At 47.7% G+C, this 22,455-nt stretch overlaps 1 protein-coding gene across 1 annotated transcript in view; it reads right to left on the reverse strand.

Moving 5' to 3' along the window:
* Positions 1-2,094: 2,094 nt before the first annotated feature.
* The window catches only part of LOC132589023 (zinc finger and SCAN domain-containing protein 21-like), a 49,418-nt gene continuing 29,057 nt past the window's right edge, over positions 2,095-22,455 (reverse strand). Inside the window, exons 3-4 of the mRNA XM_060261551.1 lie at positions 2,442-2,942; positions 2,095-2,214 (exon numbers count right to left, since the gene is read on the reverse strand). Of these exons, the coding sequence (XP_060117534.1) occupies positions 2,095-2,214; positions 2,442-2,942 (621 nt within the window). The remainder of the gene's footprint in view (positions 2,215-2,441; positions 2,943-22,455) is intronic.

Below are 22,455 nucleotides of genomic sequence, written 5' to 3' on the forward strand. Positions count from 1 at the left end.
CACTCCCCAGAACAGGCACCTGTGGGGTAGGAGGGGCTGAGAGAGCTCTGACAGAAACCAGTCTTGAGAGAACAGCTCTGAGAGAACTCGACTGACCCAAAGTGACCCAGCAGCTGCATGTGGAGGAGTGGGGAATCAGACTACGTCTCCCAGATTAGAGTCCACGCTCTTAACCAATACACTACACTGGCTAATACAAATGAGTTTTCAGAGTGTGCCTTCACAAACATGTTTTCAGCCAGATGCGACATCTGGAACATTTCAAGGACATTTGCACCTGCTGGAATGGCCTTGAGTCAGCTATAGCTCTGGCAGAGGTTGTCCTTGAAAGCTCAGCTGCCATGAGAGCCCTCTCAGCCCCACCCACCTCACAGGGTGTCTGTTTTGGCAGAGGAAGATAAAGGAGATTATAGGCCACTTTGAGCGTCTTTCTTGAAAGGGCAGCTTCTGGGAGAGCTGTCTCAGCCCCACCCACCTCACAGGGTGTCTGTTGTGGGGGAGGAAGGGAAAGGAGATTGTAGGCCACTCTGAGCCTCTGTCCTTGAAAGTGCAGCTACTGTGAGAGCCCTCTCAGCCCCACCCACCTCACAGGGTGTCTGTTGTGGGGGAGGAAGGGAAAGGAGATTGTAGGCCGCTCTGAGCCTCTGTCCCTGAAAGGGCAGCTGCTATGGGAGCCCTCTCAGCACCACCCACCTCACAGGGTGTCTGTTGTGGGGAAGGAAGGGAAAGGAGATTGTAGGCTGCTCTGAGACTCTGTCCTTGAACGGGCAGCTACTGTGAGAGCCCTCTCAGCCCCACCCACCTCACAGGGTGTCTGTTGTGGGGGAGGAAGGGAAAGGAGATTGTAGGCCGCTCTGAGCCTCTGTCCTTGAAAGGGCAGCTGCTGTGAGAGCCCTCTCAGCCCCACTCACCTCACAGGGTGTCTGTTGTGGGGGAGGAAGGGGAAGGAGATAAAGGAGATTGTAGGCCGCTCTGAGTCTGATTCAGAGAGAAGGGTGAGGTATAAATCTGCAGTTCTTTTTCTGCCCCACTTCCTAACTATCTGGCAGAGGTTGTCCTTGAACGGGCAGCTGCTGGGAGAGCCCTCTCAGCTCCACTCACCTCAAAGGGTGTCTGTTGTGGGGGAGGAAGGGAAAGGAGATTGTACGCTGCTCTGAGCCTCTGTCCTTGAAAGGGCAGCTGCTGTGGGAGCCCTCTCAGCCCCACCCACCTTACAGGGTGTCTGTTGTGGAGGAGGAAGGGAAAGGAGATTGTGAGCCTCTCTGAGACTCTTCGGAGCAGAGGGCAGAATATAAATCCAATATCTTCATCTACCTCACAGGGTGTCTGTTGTGGGGGAGGAAGGGAAAGGAGATTGTGAGCCGCTCTGAGACTCCACAGCGTGGAGGGCAGGATATAAATCCAATATCTTCTTCTACCTCACAGGGTGTCTGTTGTGGGGGAGGAAGGTAAAGGAGATTGTGATCCGCTCTGAGATTCCTCGGAATGGAGGGCAGGATATAAATCCAATATCTTCTTCTTCTTCTTCTGACCTCTGTTTTTGCCTAGCAACTGTCTCTTTGTCACCGCTAGAACCTACTTCTGCCTGGTCTCAGAGAGAGTCAAGGCCATAGGCGTGTCTGCTGATGTGTGCACCTGCGAAAGGGGCGTGGGAACGGGTTTTGGCGGGAGGGATGGCTTCCTTGCGCCTTCGTATTCAAGCGGGTAACGGCGAGGGGAAAAAGGTATAAGACAGGGTGAGTCTCCACCGTGATTAGTTTTCACAAGAACCGTCTTCCTTGTGAATGTCAGTATATCAATAAAAGCCATATCACCTAATGACGAGTATTAGCAACTGAACGACCATATTTTAACTCTGGGCTGTGTGGGAAAACATTTAAATCCCACCCCCGAACTCTCTAGGCAACAAATTCATGGGGTGCCCCAATGGTATATAGCAGGGGTGGCCAATGGTAGCTCTCCAGATGTTTTTTTGCCTACAACTCCCATCAGCCCCAGCAAGCATGGCCAATGGCTGGGCTGATGGGAGTTGTAGGCAAAAAACTTCTGGAGAGCTACCGTTGGCCACCACTGGTATATAGGCACAAAAGGCCCTTACCACAAGGGGAGGGCATCTTGGACACGCTCCACAGCCTGCGCCCTCTGCCCTTGCTCCAAGGAAGCTCCTTCCGCCTCAGGGAACGTAGCTTCTTTCTTCCTGGATGAGGCCCACATCTGAAAAAGCAGCCAGGGAGGGGGGGGGGGGTAAGAGACTGGATGGAAAAGAGGCCAAGGAATGGATCCTGCCCCACTCCCCGACTCTGCACCCTTCCATCAGGAGACCTGGAGAGTTACTTGCAGCGATCAGGAATCCTCTAGAAGAAAATCTGGCAGGGGAAACCTTTTAGAAAAAGGCCAGGTATCATTGCTTGAATTGGACGTATTGGAGGCAACCCCCTCACCTGTCCTGCCTGCCTCTTCTCCTCTGCCTGACTCAGGAGGAAACCTTCGGCCAGGGCCACCGCCTGGGAACTGGTCTCCGGCCCACATCCTCTGACCCAGCCCTGCATTTCCTGGGGCAGGAGAGTCAGGAACTGCTCCAGGATCACCAGGTCCACGATCTGCTTCTTGGTGTGCCTCTCCGGCTCCAGCCACTGGCTGCAAAGTCCATGGAGCTGGCTGCAAACCTCTCGGGGCCCATCGGCCTCATGGTAGCGGAACTGCCGGAAGCGTAGGCTGTGCGCATCTGAGGTCACGGTGTCCTTAGCCAGGCTCTCTGGCCCAGCCCTTTCCCGGAATTCAACACCACTCCCAGCTTGGAGGAGAAAGGGGCTTTTCCTTGCTCTCTTGCCAGTCCCAGGTCTTTCTGGATCCTGCTCTTCCATCTTCTGCTCCTTCTGTGGAGTCACCTCCATCTGTGGAAAGATGCCTTCGTTCACTTGACTCTGAAGAGAGGCTTCTCTCTGGGGAAAAGGAGAGACACAAACACTAACATGTCACAAGGAAAATGGAGACTGGAGATACACCACCCGAAATCACAAACCTACATACGCTCAGGGGACACCTGAGAATTGCACCTGGCCAATCAGGACAAAAGAGTTCCTTGTGGTTTGTAGATCGGATTTAATATTATTCTGCTGTATCACATGCCAAGGGATTTTAGATGTGCCACCTTGTTTTTGGGGGGAAGTTAAGAGACTCTGTTGCCTTCTTAGAGATGTTACAAGCTGAGCCTCTCATTCCTTTGGCTCCGTCTGTCGTGGGGCCTAATTCCTGTGGGAAACCAGAAGCACCAGAGGGACCGGTGACCCCTTTACTATCTCAGGCATCTCTTCAAAAGGCCAGAAGTGTTAGGTGAGAACTCTGTCCCAGCACCCATGAAGGGGGGGGACCCAACTCACCGTGGCAGAAGGACCCTTAGAATCATAGAGTTGGAAGGGACCTCCAGGTCATCTAGTCCAACCCCCTGCACAATGCAGGAAACTCACAAACACCTCCCCCTAAATTCACAGGATCTTCATTGCTGTCAGATGGCCATCTAGCCTCTGTTGAGAAACCTCCAAGGAAGGAGAGCCCACCACCTACCCAGGATCAAGCCTGTTCCACTGAGGAATCGCTGTAACGGTCAGGAAGTTCTTCCTAATGTTGAGCCCGGAAACTCTTTTGATTTAATTTCAACCCATTGGTTCTGGTCCTGCTTTCTGAGGCCACAGAAAACCTCATCTGCCACATTGACGCCCACTCACCCAGCCTCAACAAATCCTTTTGGAGTTCCTCACAATCCTCTCTGGTTCTCACCACCCTGAACAATCTAGTGTCATCCGCAGACTTGGCCACTTTCACTGCTCACTCCTAATTCTAAATAATTTATGAACAAGTTAAAGAGCATGGGACCCAGTACCAGGTTCAGTCCCTGGCATCTCCAGTTTTAAAAAGAGCCAGTGTGGAGTAATGATTCAAATATCAGACTGGGATCTGGGAGACCCAGGTTTGAATCCTCTCCTTGCCATGGAATTGACTGGGTGACATTGGGCCAGACACACACACTCAGCCCGAGAGCCACTTTGGTGTAATGGTTAAGTGCTCTTCTTCCATGCAGAGTTGTTGTGAGGATTAAATGGAGGAAAGGAGAATGATACTACAAACCACTTTAGGTCCCCATCGGGGAGGAAAGGTGGAGTATTAGGAGGCACGGTGGCTCAGTGGTAGAGCATCTGCTTGGTAAGCAGAAGGTCCCAGGCTCGATCCCCAGCATCTCCAGCTAAAAAGAGTCCAGGCAATAGGTGTGAAAAAACTCAGCTGGAGACCCTGAGAGAGCCGCTGCCAGTCTGAGCAGACAATACTGACTTTGATGGACTGAGGGTCTGATTCAGTATAAGGCAGCTGCATATGTTCATATAAACGGAGGAAATAAAAGATCAAGTAGTAAGACATGTAAAAGACCATCTGCAGACCCTGGAGAGCCTCTGCCAGCCAGAGCAGACAATAATGATCCTGATAGGCTGAAGATCTGACTTGCACAAGGCAGCTTCATGCCTCGTGTCACACAGTAGGGGACTAGGAAAGGCCTTCTACTGGCTGCCACCACTCTGGTAAGGGTCTGTCTTAGGGTTGCCAAGTCCAATTCAAGAAATATCTGGGGACTTTGGGGGTGGAGCCAGGAGACTTTGGGCGGAGCCAGGAGCAAGGGTGTGACAAACATAAATGAACTCCAAGAGAGTTCTGGCCATCACAATTTAAAGGGACAGCACACCTTTTCAATTCCTTCCTTCCATAGGAAATAATAAAGGATAGGGGCACCTTCTTTTGGGGCTCATAGAATTGGACCCGCTGGTCCAATCTTTTTGAAACTTGGAGGGTATTTTGGAGAGAGGGTACTAGATGCTATACTGAAAATTTGGTGCCTCTATCCAAAAAAGCAGCCCCCCCCCCCCAGAGCCCCAGATACCCACGGATCAATTCTCCATTATTTTCTATGGGAATAAATCTCCATAGAGTTCCCAGCAGACATTTCCCTCCCCTCCCCCCGCTTTCTGATGACCCTGAAGCGGGAGGAGGGTCTCCAAACCAGGGGATCCCCTGCCCCCACCTGGGGATTGGCAGCCCTAGTTCTGTCTGGGAGGGCTCAGAGCACCCAACCACCCCTCGTCTCTTCCTTTTTAGCAAAATCTTTTAACTGTGACCGAGGAGATGTGAGGACTCTGGCAATTCAACAACAACAGTCAACAGTGCTCAAACAATGTGGGGTAAGAAAAAAACTTTTAGGTGCAACAGTGAAAGATATAAACAGTAAAAGTTGGTGTAAACAAAAAGAAAAGCCCTAACACAACTTGCTAAACATTCCGCCTTCCTCTAATTCTAAACTCACCCTCCTTGCGTGAGAGATCTTTCTTCAGCTGCCTTCTCTCCAGAGAGAACCTTTCCCCCTCCAGCCTGTTCCAGAGAGACCAAAGCTCCTTTCCAGCCAGGCCTATTTATGCTTTCCTCGCAGGTCCCACCCCTCGTGGGCTAGTTTTCCCTCCAAAATTTCTCCACCCAATCACAGGGAAAGAAGGGATCCTGGGAGATGTAGATCCCTGGTATCTACTCATAGGCAGGCTTCTCCCTGCCCTCTAGGCCTTACTAGGCCTCAGATCATGACACCTTGTAATGATTAGCATAGGCTTGCCAATCCCTAGGTCCCAGTCGGAGTTCCCAGGCTTTTGGAGGCTCCTTCCCACCCCCAGTCAGCTGGCCAGTGGGCAGGGGGAGAGCCCTGCCTCCACAGCCACCAACTGCCTTTCCACTTTGGGAGGCTTAAGGAGACGTTTGGAAAGGCTTACTTTTTAGACGGCATGTCTGTGCCTTTAAATCTAGAAGCCAGGCTGAATGGGGGCTGGGTGAGCAGGGCAGAACAACATGGCTGCTCCCAATAGCTGTGATGGCAGCCCAGAATTTCTGTTTGTTTTACATTATTTTCAGAGGTCGTTTGCATAGTAAAGGGTAAACTAGAAACCTTTGGTTTCCATGTGTTAGTCTGAAGAACCTGGAACTTCAGCAACTCGTGAGTAAATCGCCCCCCGTAAGACCACACAAGTGTGGGATTGCAAACTGTTTATTTTGGCTTCTGTGTGTGTGTGTGTGAAAGAGAGTGTGTGTACGGGGGAGGTACAGCTGCTTGAGGTGAGGAAATGAAAACGTATCCAAGGGAACTGCACTGCTGTTTTTATTTATTTATTTTACAGAATGGGAAAGTCTTCCAACCCACCCCCAAAGTATTTTCTGAGTTAAACTTGGCCACCCTAGATGAGCATGTTTGACTGGGACCAACAAAAAGACTTGGGTTCAAATCCCTACTGTTCCAGGAAGCTCAGTGGTTGATCTTGAGCTATAGTCCTATTTTTTTCCCCCCTTTCTCAGCTAAACTTACTTCACAAAATTGTTGTGCAAATCGTGGAAGAGTGGAGATCATATATATCACTCTGAGCTCCACTTATGGTACCATTCAAAGCAGGATCATGACACATTCCTTTGCACACACAGGGTTCGACTGAGTAGCAAGACCATTCCTGAGAATCGTAAGCCCTAAGTAGATGTCCTCAGTATATTTCCTGGCTCTTGGATAATTCTGGATCTCTTACTCAGGCAATGGAACAGCACTGCAAGATATCTCCATGGGACTTTTTCCAGCCTTGTATCTTCTGTTAGGTAAAGGATGCTGCTACACCTATCAAGCATGGCTTCTTTAGGTCTCCACTCAGTTTCTCAAGGAATATTACTCATCTTCCAGCTGTCAGTAGGAAAATGGAAAAAAAAATAAAGGAAAAGGTTGGGATCTTGCCCCACCTGAGTGCTTGTTCCTTCCTGAACATGCTTCCCCTGCATGACACCACTTGGGAAAGCAGGATTGAGCCAAGTACAAAAGTAGGGATGATGGGCTTTGGCACAGTGGAAGAGCCTCCACTTTGCGTGCAGAAGGTCCCAGGTTCAATCCCCAGCATCTCCAATTCATAGTAGGTGATGTGAAACATTTGTCCGCTTGAGACCCGGGAGAGCTGCTGCCAGTCTGAGCAGACGATATTGACCTTGAAGGGTCTGATTCAATGTACGGCAGCTTCATGTGTGTTCATGCGTGTAGCGTATTTGCGCATGAAACAGGTCGGTTTCATCTATCCTATATATTGGAGAGTGAAGTGGTTTCAGATGGACTCCCATTCTAGCTGTACCTGAAGAAGCGAGCAGTGACTCACAAAAGCTCCTCCCCTGCCACAAATTTAGTTAGTTTTCAGGCCTCAGATTCAGCAGGAGCTCACCGGAGGACAGCTCCTGAACCTTTCTGAGGGTTCCCCCTCCCCCCACCTACCTTGTCCATTGCATAGTAGGTGCAGCTGCATAACAATCGCTGGATTAGGAGAGCAGGCAGCCAGCCAGGAGGAGCTTTGCCACGCCCCCAGCAGCCCCCATTAACCCCTGGAGAAGCCCACACCACCCTTTCTCCACCTCTTATGTGATTTTGGGTGGCAGGTGGCTTGCTGGCCTTTTGACTGGGGGGGGCGGCCCAGGAGAGCCCCGGGAGAGTGAGGCCTGCTTGGGCTGGCTGGATCTCTAGCCAGCCCAAGCAGGCCTTGCTCACCCAGGGCTCTTCTTTCTTGCATCAGGTTGCTTTTGGCTTGGGGAGTGATGGTGGTATATGCTAATGAGTTATGCTAATGAGCTCCACCACCTATTTTTCTACAAAATGACCCCTGTTAGTCCGTAAAGAGCTAACTGGACTCTTGCTTTTTTCTACTGCTACAGACAGGCTATCATGACTACCCATCTTCATCTATCTCTATAGAAAGCACAACATTTAGCCGTACAGGATGGAAATCCATCAACCTTGTGTGTGTGGGGGGGGGGGGGGGACGTACACAGGTACAGACAGACAGATGGAATCATATTCTAGCTGTATCCAACGAAGGACCTGTGACTTGCTCAACCCCGGCCACAAATTTTGTTAGTCTTTAAGGACTCTTGCTCTTTTCTATTATTAATTTATGTTAAAGGTTACTTCCTTTCATATTAAATAAAATGTGAACAGATTCTAATGCTTCAAATCAAATATTCTTTCTTAGGTTGCAATCTGGGCTGTCATCCCGTAACTTTGGGCCACATAGTCAATAGTGATTCCAGTTCCCCACCCCCACCCATCCATCCTCCAAGGTATATTGGAGTGGTACCCACCTATATTGAAGTGGTACAGTACCACGGAATGGTTTTAATTGTAACTGTATTTTATTGGCTTTAAATTTTAAATATAAATGTCTGTTAGCCACCCTGAGTCTGCTTGCGGAGAGGGTGAGATAGAAATTTAAGGTAATAAATAAACAAAAACAAATAAATAAAATAAATGGTAGGCGGATCCTCTCTCCCCTCCTGCCACTTTATCTTCACAACAACACTGTTGGGCGGGCTCAGCTGAAAGGCCTCAGGGGCTTAGCCAGGATTTTAAAAGTTGGGGGGGACTTTTTAAAAAGTCAGGGGGCACCCTTTCCCACCCACTTGCTGCTTCTCAGAAACTTCCTGGGGTAGGGGCAAAAGCCGGAGGCTCTGAAAGTGGCCAAGTCGAGGCAGCCAACCCTAAAACGTTGGAGTCAAGAAGGGACCTCACCTTGCATGCAAGCAGGGGGGTTTCCTTCCACCTCCCTCTCCTCCGCCCTGGTGCTTTGCAGCCAGCAGCTCCATCTCCCCCTCCCTGGCCCATTCCACATGGCTTCCATTGCCTCCTGCTCCTCCACTTCCCTTCCCTTTTGCTGCTGCAGTGCCCTGTGCCCTGCTCAGCTCTTCCGGCTCTGGCTGCCGCTGATGACGCTTTGCCGCCTCAGCCATGTCAAAAAGAAAAAAAAAGCAGGCTGTGCCTCAGAGGGGCCCCTGGGAGTCGAGGGGCAGTGCCCCCACAGGCCCCCCGTGGCAACAGGCCTAAAGACAGTGACTGGCTCTGACTGGCTCAAGACCATCCAATTAACTTAATGGCTCGACTGCGGGATTTGAACCCAGATCTTCCCACCCCCATTAGATGTGCTGACCATGACATCATACTGTTCCCCACCCCCCAGGGAGGAGTCATGGCTCAGTGACAGAGCCTCTGCTTTGCACACAGAAGGTCCCAGGTTCAATCCCCAGCATCTCCAGCTGAAAAGCTCAGCCAGTAGGTGATGGGAAAGACCTACCAGCCAGTCAGTCAGAGTAGACAATACTAATCCAGACAGACCAATGTCCTGATTCAGTGTAAGGCAGCTTCATGCGTTCAACGCTTTCTAAAAACAACAGATATTATATGGAAGGCCTGTTATCCTTGGCACAGAAAATATGCTAAGCTGGCTGAATAACTGACAGGAAAATTTTGGCAAAGGTGTATAAGGGTGAAGAGAGGCCAGTGCTTCTGAAGAGAAGAGTTCTAAATAGATCCGATCATTGCCAAGTACCAGTCAGTTGCTAGTCTCAAATAAGTGAAATCCTTCATGCCCTTATGCTGTCCAGGTTGTTGTTGTTCAGTCACACAGTCAAGTCCGACTCTTTGCAACCCCATGGAGCAAGTCACGCCAGGCCCTCCTGTCTTCCACCATCCTCCAAAGTCTGCTCAAATTCATGTTAGTTACATCAGTAATGCTGTCCAGCCATCTCTTTTGCTGTCCCCTTCTTCTTTTGCCTTCTGTCTTTCCCAGCATCAAGGTCTTCTCCAGTAAGTGCTCCCTTCTCCTATGGTGGCCAAAGTATTTGAGCTTCAGCATCTGACCTTCCAGGGAACAGTCAGGGTTGATTTCCCTTAGGACTGACTGACTTGATCTTCTTGCAGTCCAAGGGACTCTCAAGAGTTTTCTCCAGTGAGTGCTTCCTTCTCATTTGGTGGCCAAAGTATTTGAGCTTCAGCTTCAGCATCTGACCTCCCAGGGAACAGTCAGGGTTGATTTCCCTTAGGACTGACTGGGCGTTTTCGCACTGACCTTAAGCAGCGTCGACACCCCTCTTCACCGCGCAGGATCTGCGCGGATTTCGCACTAATTACCGCGGAGCACCCGAAAGAGCCGGAAAACCCCGCGGCTTTTGCGGCGCAAACGGAAACTGGTTTTTGGTGGTTTCTGTTTGTGCTGCAAAAGCCGCAGGGCTTTCCGGCTCTTCCGGGTGCTCCGCGGCAATTAGTGCGAAATCCGCGCAGATCCTGCGTGGTGAAGAGGGGCATCGATGCTGCTTAAGGTCAGTGTGAAAACTCCCACTGACTTGATCTTCTTGCAGTCCAAGGGACTCAGAGTCTTCTTCAGCACCACAGCTCGAAAGCATCTATTCTTCTGTGCTCGGCCTTCCTTATGGTCCCGCTCTCACAGCCATACATTACTACTGGGAATCCATCACTTTAACTATATGGACTTTTGTTGGCAGGGTGATGTCTCAACTTTTTATTATACTGCCCAGGTTCGCCATAGCTGTCCTCCCAAGGAGCAAACGTCTTTTAATTCCATGGCTACAGTCACCATCTGCAGTGATCTCGGATCCCAGGAATGTAAAGTCTGTCACTACGTCCACGTCTTCCCCTTCTATTTGCCAAGGAGCAATGTAACTCAACCATATGCAATATGCTGTATTAAAAAAAAAAATCCAGAAAACTTCACTTGTGATGATGTAAATTTGTCCCCTTCAAAACAGCAACAAATGAGCCCATCTCTCCCTTTTCCCCTCTGGCAAAAGAAGCACAATCCAAGGTGCCGCTTGATTTTGTTTGCATGCATGATGATAAATAATGAATGTCACCCATGGGCTTCGGCCTCATTTGCGCAGACTCCTTTGTCTGGGATGCAGATGACCTTGGCTTGCCATTTATAATCCTCTCCCTGCCCCTCAGAGCAAGAAGGGGGGGGGGAACAACCTCAAACCCCTTCGATAACAAAGGGAGAAGGTGTTCCGAACAGACCCTTCTGCAAAAGGGCTGGTTTCCAACTGCACATTTAACTGGTTTGCCCAAAGAATATAAGAATCACTCAGCATGGTAAAAAGAGAAATAACATATGAACCTATAAAGCTGCCTTATACTGAATCAGACCCTCAGTCCATCTAAGTCGGTATTTGTCCACTCAGACTGGCAGCGACTCTCCAGGGTCTCAAGCCTGGACCCTTTTTAGTTGGAGATGCTGGGGATTGAATCTGGGAGCTTCTGCTTACCAAGCAGATGCTCTACCACTTAGCCACCATCCCATCTTTTAAATAATAATCTAGCTGCACTTTAAAGATAAAGATGAACGAGATTGCACGCTGGCAGAACTTGCTTTTGTGGATTAGAACCCACAGATTTTCTGATGCATCTGAGCTCGTGGCACGGAGAGTGGGGAGATTGGATGGAAGAAGACATCTACATGAGAGCCAGTTTGGTGTAGTGGTTAAGTGAGCGGACTCTTATCTGGGAGAACCGGGTTTGATTCCCCACTCCTCCACTCGCAGCTGCTGATGTGACCTTGGGAAAGAAGATCAAGAATTAAGGGAAAGTGGCGGATCTACCTGAAATGGGCGAAGGAAGAAAGGAGAGTGGACATTCAGTGGAAGCTTCAAGTCCTTTGTCCCTGGCTGGAAGAAGAAGAGGATGTATAGACTAAGGGGGTGAGTTGAGGGAAACATGTAAAATGGATATCAGAAAGTGTGTAGAGAAATGGATAATGAATAATGAATAATAATAATAAAATATACATATTAAAAAAATCCTCCTGGAATTACAACTGAGAACAGTTCTCCTGGAGAAAATGGATGCTTTGGTGAGAGGACTCTATGGCATCATAACCTGTGGAGATCCCGCTCCATGCCCCGCCTTCCCAGGTATTTCCCAAACCAGAGCTGGCAACTCTTTGCTTTGCCATGGATGCTTGATGGGTGACCCCGGGTCTGTCCCCACTGGGGAGAAAGGCACAGGATAAATGAAGTAAAGAAACAATAATGAAGAAGAAGGAGAAGAAGAGGAGGTGGTGGAGATAGGATTTATACATCAGCCTTCACCACCCAAAGAAGTCTCAGAGTGGCTTGCAATCTCCTTTCCCTTCCTCTCCCCACAACAGGTAGGTGGAGCTGAGAGAGCTCTCCCAGAACTTCTGTTGAGCAGAACAGCTCTGCAAGAACTTCCTTCCTCTCTTGCAGATCTCAAACATCTGACTCTTATTCTATGTGGCTATTGTATTAAGCAAATTTGGCCACCCCGGTTTAAAACAAGCATGCGATGCGGTAGTTAAGAGAAATTTTGCTCAAGAGCATTTTTGGGAGAGCTCTCAACCCCACCTACCTCACAGGGTGTCTGTTGTGGGGAGGGGAAGGGAAAGGAGATTGTAAGCCACTATGAGACTCCTTTGGGTAGTGAAGCGCAGGGTATAAATCCAATCTCCTCCTTCTCTGTCCAATGACGGGATTTCCTCTTTTCCCGTTTTCGTGTTGAAATCCAACAATCCATGGGATTTAACCGAGGAAGTCCAGTTGCTACGCAGAGTCAGGCAATGGCGAACTATCTCTATCTCTTACCTGGGAAACCCTACGGGGTCACCATAAGTTAGCCATAGCTTAGAATCATGGAAGGGACCTCCAGGGTCATCTAGTCCAACCCCCTGCACAATGCAGAAAACTCACAAACACCTCCCCCATAATCCACAGGATCTTCATCGCTGTCAGATGGCCATCTAGCCTCTGTTTAAAAACCTCCAAGGAAGGAGAGCCCACCACCTCCCGAGGAAGCCCGTTCCACTGAGGAATCATTCTAACAGTCAGGAAGTTCTTCCTAATATTGAGCCGGAAACTCTTTTGATTTAATTTCAACCCATTGTTTCTGGTCCTACCTTCTGGGGCCACGGAAAACAATTCCACACCATCCTCTATAGGACAGCCCTTCAAGTACTTGAAGATGGTGATCGTATCTCCTCTCAGCCGCCTCCTCTCCAGGCTAAACATCCCCAGCTCCTTCAACCTTTCCTCATAGGACTTGGTCTCCTGACCCCTCACCATCTTCATCGCCCTCCTCTGGACCCGTTTCAGCTTGTCTATATCCTTCTTAAAATGTGGTGCCCAAAACTGAACACAAGACTCCAGGTGAGGTCTTACCAGAGCAGAGTAAAGTTGGCTTGAATACGACTTTCCACTGCTCAGTCTGGCAGCTGCATCGCAGACTAGCTAAAATTTTCAGACACATTAATTTGGCTGAACCCTTTGAAACTCCTTTCAGCTCACAGTACAGACGCGAGGAAGGCAGCGATCCCACGGAATAGCCCCATGTCACATTTTCTTTCTTGTTTACGACCTCCCAGCGGGGTTAACATTTGGCTCGTTACACGGCATAATGTAACCGTTAATTATGTTTAGCGGTGCCAAAGCAACCATTTTGGGAAACCAAAGTGTTCAGCATGTGTGTGTGTGTGTGATTTCCCCCCTCCCCCTTCTTTCTAAATTTTGATCAATATTTCAGCAGGCCTGCTTACAGCTATACTGAATTCAAATCACGGCCAATCTGGAGAACGTTGCCGCTGAAGAAAGGAACTTTGCCTGACACAGATTGATGTTTTGGAGGGCTGTAATTCCAGGCACTTTTTGTTCCCGGAGAGAATCAAATGTTAGATCTGTCTCTCTGAGGGATTTAATTTGCCAGTACCAATGGGAAGCAGCTGTGTTGGTTGCCTAGAGAGACCCAAACCCCCTCCCCCCCCCCCCCAAAAAAAAAACAGCTCATCGGGAAGTTTAAAGAGATGTAGGGCAAAAGCTGGTTAGTGGCTCAATTCTGCGGGGAAAGAGAACGTCAAACAGGAAGAATTAAACACTGCAGTATCCCAAAAAGGCTTTTGACTATGGAATACAAGGTATGAAATGAGGCCTGCTTAAGTGATAGGCCTGACCTAGATGGTGCAGATTAGCCCAATATCCACAGATCTCAGAAGCTAAGCAGGGTCAGCCCTGGTTAGGACTTGGATGGGAGACCACCAAGGAAGATCAGAGTTATCATGGAATCATAGAGTTGGAAGGGGCTATATAGCTAGGGCTGCCAATCCCCAGGTGGGGGCAGGGGATCCCCCAGTTTGGAGGCCCTCCCCCTGCTTCAGGGTCGTCAGAAAGCAGGGGGAGGGAAATGTCTGCTGGGAACTCTGTTATTCCCTATGGAGATTTATTCCCATAGAAAATCATGGAGAATTGATCTGTAGGTATCTGGGGCTCTGGAGGGGGCTGTTTTTTTGAGGTAGAGGCACCAGATTTTCAGTATAGCATCTAGTGCCTCTCCCCAAAATACCCCCCAAGTTTCATAAAGATTGGACCAGAGGGTCCAATTCTATGAGCCCCAAAAGAAGGTGCCCCTATCCTTCATTATTTCCTATGGAAGGAAGCAATTGAAAAGGTGTGCCGTCCCTTTAAATGTGATGGCCAGAACTCCCTTTGGAGTTCAATTATGCTTGTCACAGCCTTGATCTTGGCTCCACCCCTAATGTCTCCTGGCTCCACCCCCAAAGTCTCCTTGCTCCACCCCCAAAGTCCCCAGATATTTCTTGAATTGGACTTGGCAACCCTATATATAGGCCATCTAGTCCAACCCCTTGCTCAATGCACAATCAGCCTAGAGCGTCCCTGTCAAGTGTTCGTCCAGCCACTGCTTAAAGAGTGCCAGTGAGGAGGAGCTAACCACCTCCCTTGGTAGCTGATTCCACTCTGGCTGTAAAAAAAATGTTTCCCCTAATATCCAGCCAGTACCTTCTCACCCTTGAGAGCCAGTTTGGTGTAGTGGTTGAGTGCCTGGACTCTTATCTGGGAGAACTAAGTTTGATTCTCCACTCCTCCACTTGCACCTGCTGGAATGGCCTTGGGTCAGCCATAGCTCTCGCAGGAGTTGTCCTTGAAAGGGCAGCTTCTGGGACTGCTTTCTCAGCCCCACCCACCTCACAGGGTGTCTGTTGCAGGGGAGGAAGGTAAAGGAGATTGTAAGTGGCTCTGAGATTCAGAGTGGAGGGTGGGATATAAATCTACAGTCTTCTTAAGTCCATTGTTGCGAGTCCTCTCCTCTGCTGCCAACAGGAACAGCTCCCTGCCCTCCTCTAAGTGACAGCCCTTCAATCCTGTTCCCCCACCCAACCTCCTCTTCTCCAGACTGAACTTTCCCAAGTCCCTCAGCCTTTCCTCACAGGGTTTGGTCTCCCAAGCTACGCAGAGGCAGGCAATGGTGAACCATCTCTGTTTGTCTCTTGCCTCGAGAACCCTCCTGAGAACCTTAAGTCAGTTGTGACTTGAGGGCACTTAATATTATTATTTTCTCTAAGGTGCTGAGGACAACATTCAGAATTCACCTCTCCTCCATTTTAGGCTCTCCAAACTCTGTTGAACCCATTGATGGGATCTGAAGCTCTGGGGTTTGTTTTTTCACATCAGCTCTATAACAATGGTACCGTCCTGGTTCTTAGTTATGGTTGCCAAGTCCCCCACGGCCTCCGTCGAGTTTTCCCTCCCAAAATGCTAGAGCGTCCGGGAAAACAATAGAGTTTTCCTGGAAATGCCTAGAGTAGCAGGAACTCGTTTATATATTAGGCCACACACCGCTGATGTAGCCAATCCTCCGAGAACTTACAGGGATCTTCTTACAGGGCCTACTGTAAACTCCAGGAGGATTGGCTACATCAGGGGGTGTGGCCTAATATGCAAAGGAGTTCCTGCTCCAAAAAAGCCCTGCTTTTAAAAGTTAAGAACGGACTGCAGCATTTACACTATCCTTAATGGTTAGAATTTACGGAAGAAACCCTCGCTGGATTTTATGCTCAGGCAGAGAGCAATAGATTCGTTTTCCCAATTCATATGTCATGAGAATTGATGCCATATGGCTTTGATAGTGTACGAATGCAGTGGCTGAATGTGAACTGCAACTGACAAAGGCAAGTTTTGGATCATCCACTGACCCCCATTTACAAACCAACGTAAAAACTTCAGTATCTTAGGTCACGGGAAGGGATGAGATCATGGGAAACATGTGAATCGTGCCAGCACTTTTAAAGAGGCATAAGAACATAAGAGAAGCCATGTTAGATCAGGCCAATGGCCCATCCAGTCCAACACTCTGTATCACACAGTGGCAAAAAAAATTTTTATATATACACACACACTGTGGCTAATAGCCACTGATGAACCTCTGCTCCATATTTTTATCTAACCCCCTCTTGAAGGTGGCTATGCTTGTGGCCGCCACCACCTCCTGTGGCAGTGAATTCCACATGTTAATCACCCTTTGGGTGAAGAAGTACTTCCTTTTATCCGTTTTAACCTGTCTGCTCAGCCAACAGGCAAACAGCAAAAGTGAGTAATGCTGATTCAGATCAGAGCCATGGGGAGAGAGAAGGTGGGACTTATGGGGCATAAGCAGAGTTACACCATTTTAGGCCCATTGACCTCAATGGGTTTTAAAAGGTGTAATTCTATGAAGGGTTGCAGTCACAACACTTCAAAGCTTGCATGCTTTCATCTATTGACATCAAACATCCACACCCCTCTTTTATTAGCCATGGTAAAGGAAAAAAGACAGGCAACTCTCTCTCTCTTTTTGCCTGTCTTCTTTCTTTCCCTCTAAGTTCAGTTAATGTGAGCTATCTCACCGGTTTTTGTAGCCTCTGGCTCACACATTTTTGTTTTAGCTCAGGAAGGATGGCCCCAGAGCAAACCAATTTATGCAGTGGTCAGATCACTCACTCACAACTTTAATGCCAATAGCTCACAAACAGGATTTTGCTCACAAGACTCCACAGCTTAGAGCAGGGGTGTCAAACTCATCTGTTATGAGGGCCAGATCGGACATAAATGAGACCTTGTCAGGCTGGGCCATGTCAGGCCGGGCCATATATGTACTTATTTAAGATTAGGTAGCAGAGATATAAACTTTATAAAGGACACAGACAAACACAATTAATTTTTTAAAAACTTAAGAAAACATACTTAAAATATTAGCACTTATTGGTCTTAAAGATGCTTGGAGAAACATTGGCCGAGGGGTAACATGTTAGAGGTTTACAAGATTATGCATGGGATGGAGAAGGTAGAGAAAGAAGTACTTTTCTCCCTTTCTCACAATAGAAGAACTCGTGGGCATTCAATGAAATTGCCAAGCAGTCAGGTTAGAACTGATAAAAGGAAGTATTTCTTCACCCAAAGGATGATTAACACGTGGAATTCACTGCCATAGGAGGTGGTGACGGTTACAGGCATAGACAGCTTCAAGAGGGGATTTGGATAAACATATGGAGCAGAGGTCCATCAGTGGCTATTAGTCACAGCGTATTGTTGAAACACTCTGTCTGGGGCAGTAATGCTCAGTGTTCTTGGTGCTTGGGGCAGGGGACACAGTGGAAGGGCTTCTAGCCCCACTTAAGAACCTCCTGATGGCACTTTTTTTTTTTTTGGCCACTGTGCGACACAGAGTGTTGAACTGGATGGGCCATTGGCCTGACCCAACATGGCTTCTCTTATGTTCTTATGTGTGGCACAGAGTGTTGAACTGGATGGGCCATTGGCCTGATCCAACATGGCTTCTCTTATGTTCTTATGTGTGACACAGAGTGTTGAACTGGATGGGTCATTGGCCTGACCCAACATGGCTTCTCTTATGTTCTTATGTGTGACACAGAGTGTTGGACTGGATGGGCCATTGGCCTGACCCAACATGGCTTCTCTTATGTTCTTATGTGTGACACAGAGTGTTGAACTGGATGGGCCATTGGCCTGACCCAACATGGCTTCTCTTATGTTCTTATGTGTGACACAGAGTGTTGAACTGGATGGGCCATTGGCCTGATCCAACATGGCTTCTCTTATGCTCTTATGTGTGACACAGAGTGTTGGACTGGATGGGCCATTGGCCTGACCCAACATGGCTTCTCTTATGTTCTTATGTGTGACACAGAGTGTTGAACTGGATGGGTCATTGGCCTGACCCAACATGGCTTCTCTTATGTTCTTATGTGTGACACAGAGTGTTGAACTGAATGGGCCATTGGCCTGATCCAACATGGCTTCTCTTATGTTCTTATCTGTTTGGATACAGACGTTTTTGTGTGGAATAAGGCTATTTGCTAAGATTTTTTCCTAAACCTTCAGACAGAAATTCATTATTGCACAATAACAGTCACCATCCTGGCCATTTACAACAAAACATACTTTACGGTCAGTTTCTTCAGATTAAACATAATTCACCCTGATGTTGTGATTGTTTAGCCGATGCTGATAAATTGTGTTCCAATTTAATGGCTAGAGACTACCCATATAGAATTACTCAGAATGCACGAAAAAAGGCAAACTCAAGAGCACCGCAGGACCTATTATTTAGACAATCAAAACCATTGAATAATAGTCTCCTCTTCTCCTTGAAATTTTTTTCCGTATCAGGAGAAATTAAGATTATATATCAACACTGGCATATCATGTAGAACATAAGAACATAAGAGAAGCCATGTTGGATCAGGCCAACGGCCCATCCAGTCCAACACTCTGTGTCACACAGTGGCAAAAAAATTTATATACACACATACACTGTGGCTAATAGCCACTGATGGACCTGTGCTCCATATTTTTATCTAAACCCTTCTTGAAGGTGGCTATACTTGTGGCCGCCACCACCTCCTGTGGCAGTGAATTCCACATGTTAATCACCCTTTGGGTGAAGAAGTACTTCCTTTTATCCGTTTTAACCTGTCTGCTCAGCAATTTCATCGAATGCCCACGAGTTCTTGTAGGAGATTCCAGGATGTGAGGTATTCCCTAACATAGGCTACAGGAGATTCCAGGCAGTTAAAAATATGATAGGGCATACTGACTCTTGAATAGTTAAAGAGGAGGAGGAGAATAAGAAGATCGTGGATTTATACCCCACCCTTCTCTCTGAATCAGAATCTCAGAACGGCTTACAATCTCCTTTATCTTCTTCCCCCACAACAGACGCCCTGTGGGGTAGGTGGGGCTGAGAGAGCTCTCCCAGAAGCTGCCCTTTCAAGGAGAACTCCTATGAGAGCTATGGCTGACCCAAGGCCATTCCAGCAGCTGCAAGTGGAGAAGTGGGGAATCAAACCTGGTTCTCCCAGATAAGAGTCATGGATGCCCCCAACAGGCCAGCATATTAAGCAAGTGGGACCAAGCCACTACCTATGGCATAAGTTGGTATAGTGCCACTACCTATGTCTAGGGTTGCCAAGTCCAATTCAAGAAATATCTGGGGTCTTTGGGGGGTAGAGCCAGGAGCAAGGGTGCAACAAGCATAATTGAACTCTAAAAGCAATTCTGGTCATCACATTTAAAGAGATCACAAACCTTTTAAATGCCTTCTCTCCATTGGAAATAATGAAGGATAAGGGCAGCTACTTTTGGGTTTCATAGAATTGGACCCCCTGGTCCAATCTTTTTGAAACTTGAGGGATATTTTGGGGGGAGGCACTGGATGCTATGATGAAATGTTGGTGCCTCTATCTCAAAAAACAGCCCCCCCCCTCGAGCCCGAGATACCGACAGATCAATTCTCCCATTATTTTCTATGGGAATAAGTCTCCATAGGGAATAATGGAGTGCCCAGCAGACATTTCCCTCCCCCCTCCCGCTTTCTGATGACTCTAAAGTGGGGGGAGGGCCTCCAAACCAGGGGATCCCCTGCCCCTACCTGTGGATTAGTAAAACACGCAACAAACACTGTGTAATTATATGCTGCAAATAAATGCTTTTAACATTTAACATACATTTCTTCGTAATTCTTTGTATACCAATCACTCTACACAAACTTCTCATTAGTCCAAAGTCTATAAACAAAATTGATACAACTCTGGATACTTGGAAAAATATGGTACCAAATTCTGCTGCCAATCTATCCTCCTTGTTGATAGACGCAAGGACATCCTAATCAGGAAGCGCGCAGCTGCATTTTGCACCAGCTGAAGTCTCCAGATCAAATTCAAGCAGTCCAGTCTGGAGGTGACCATTACATGGATCATCGTAACCAGGTTCCAGGAGGAGAGATAGGGAACTAGTTGCCTGACCAGCCAAAGATGGCAAAAGGCCGATCTGGCAACATTTGTGACCTGGGCCTCCATTGACAGTGAGGCATCCAGGGTCACTCCTAGTCTCCTCACTGTTGGCACTGGCATTGCATTAGTTGTAGTATGGATTGCATTGTAGTCAAACACTACTGGTGCAGGAATTTCTGCATCCACAGGACACTCGTAGATTTCAATTGACCTGTTTTTCAGACTGTAGTTCAATTGACGTAGTATATGTTTTGATTTGTTCTTGTAAATTGTTATACATAGGTATGACTTCTTGTCAAGTGCACACACAAATATCAGAGTGTTGTAGCAGCAGACCTCGGATTCAGCAGGAGCTCACAGGAGCGCGGATCCTGAACCTTTCTGAGAGTTCCACCTCCTCCTCCCCACCTTGTCCATTGAATGGCAGGTGCAGCTGCATAACAATCCCTGGGTGAGCTCCACCACATATTTTTCTACAAAACGACCCCTGTGTAGCAGCATTAAAAATGGCTCCTTAGCTACTCCCTTGGTTACGCACTTCCTATCAAATGGAAATAGAGCAATGGATTTTAATTGTTTTTGTTACTGAGAAGTTAATTAAACATCCCGACAATCGATTTGATATAGTCAAGTATTTACAACAATGAGAATTTTACTGCATTTAGACTCCGCATCCTGAGGGTCCTTTGAGAAATGCGATTTGAGCTCTTTTGTTTCAACAATATAGTATTATGTGTGACCCACTGAATCTTTAAGAGGTAGACTATCCTTTGAACATGAGGTTTGCAGCTGATGGTTGTGAATGTTTAATGTAATGAAGGAACATTGCTTGATTGCTCTTTTAGAAGGTATTTATAATTGATCCACATGTGAGCATTTTACGACTGCTGTTTAGAATGTTATTAAGTTATTGATGTGCTGCAACTGAAACGTGAAAAGTTGGTATTACTTTAGTATTGCTGTCACATGGGAGGAATGATATGTGTTTAGCAAAACTCAGGGAGGACAGTGAGGTACTCCAAAGGCATCTATCAAGGCTGGATGAGGGAGCGGCAACATGGCAAATGAGGTTCAATGTGGGCAAGTGAAAAGTAATGCACGTTGGAGCTATCAACATCTCTTTGCTGTCACTAGAAAGATTTAAAACGTTTCTCAGTAAATTACTGCCAGGTTGGATTTTTAAATTACCAACTTCCTGTGTAATTATTCGAACTGAAACTTTGTGATATGTGAATGCCTCTAATTGATTAGCGCCGTGAAATAAATCTCTGTAATGTTTCCTTGGAGGAACAGCAGGGCGAAAACATTCTAGATGGGTAAGATTGAGGAAAGTTTGCGAACTAATCAAAACAGAACTCAGACACATTGGCAATGTGTGTTGTGGGTTGAAAGCAATTGATTTACTGTGGAACCCACAAAAGCCCTGATAAAGCCAGTTTGGTGTAGTGGTTAAGTGTGCGGACTCTTATCTGGGAGAACCGGGTTTGATTCCCCACTCCTCCACTCGCAGCTGCTGGAATGGCCTTGGGTCAGCCATAGCTCTCATAGGAGTTCTCCTTGAAAGGGCAGCTGCTGTGAGAGTCCTCTCCAGCTCCACCCACCTCACAGGGTGTCTGTGGTGGGGGGAGAAGATATAGGAGGTTGTAAGCCACTCTGTCTCTCTGATTCAGGGAGAAGGGCGGGGTGTAAATCTGCAGTTAAAATAAATAAATAAATGTATTTCATTGTATGCAAGACTAGATTTTTCCTCCAAGGGATACCATAAGGGGGGAGGGGGTAATGCCCCTTGTCCACTCACATAGAGTGCCTAGCGCCCTCTATAACCTTTCTTATTCAGGGTACAAGTTATACGGTGAGGACATCATATTCAGCACTCTTCTTGCCTGTTTTAAAAATCGACTGTAATGACCACTTCACGCATCACATCCTCTCTCTCACTCCCAGAGACATCAACAGACCAGGTACCCCAGCCCAGTGTTGCCTGTAAGCTGAGTTAGTGTGAGCTAGCTCACAGTTTTTTAGCCTCTGGCTCACCCATTTTTGTCTCAGCTCAGGAAAAACGGCCCCAGAGCACACTAATCTATACAGTAGCTCACAACTGTAATGCCAGTAGCTCACAAAGTAGAACTTTTGCTCACAAGACTCCACAGCTTAGAGGGAGTATTGCCCCAGCCCCCCTTAATAATCAGCCCTCACTCACACAGAACTATTGCGGTGGGTGCTCAAACACTGCCCTGATGTAGCCAATCCTCCAAGAGCTTACAGGGCTCTTAGTACAGGGTCTACTGTAAGCTCCAGGAGGATTGGCTACATCAGGGGTGTGCGGCCTAATATGCAAAGGAGTTCCTGCAGCAAAAAAACTCTGCTTGCTGCCACCATTCATTCATTTCTTATAATGTATGTGTATAGACCAAGATATTACATATTGTGTGTGTGTGTGTGTGAGTGAGTGTGTGTGGTTCTTTCCCTAAGACATATA

This window comes from Heteronotia binoei, chromosome 21 (genome assembly GCF_032191835.1).
Source record: "Heteronotia binoei isolate CCM8104 ecotype False Entrance Well chromosome 21, APGP_CSIRO_Hbin_v1, whole genome shotgun sequence".
NCBI classification, from domain to species: Eukaryota; Metazoa; Chordata; class Lepidosauria; order Squamata; family Gekkonidae; genus Heteronotia; species Heteronotia binoei.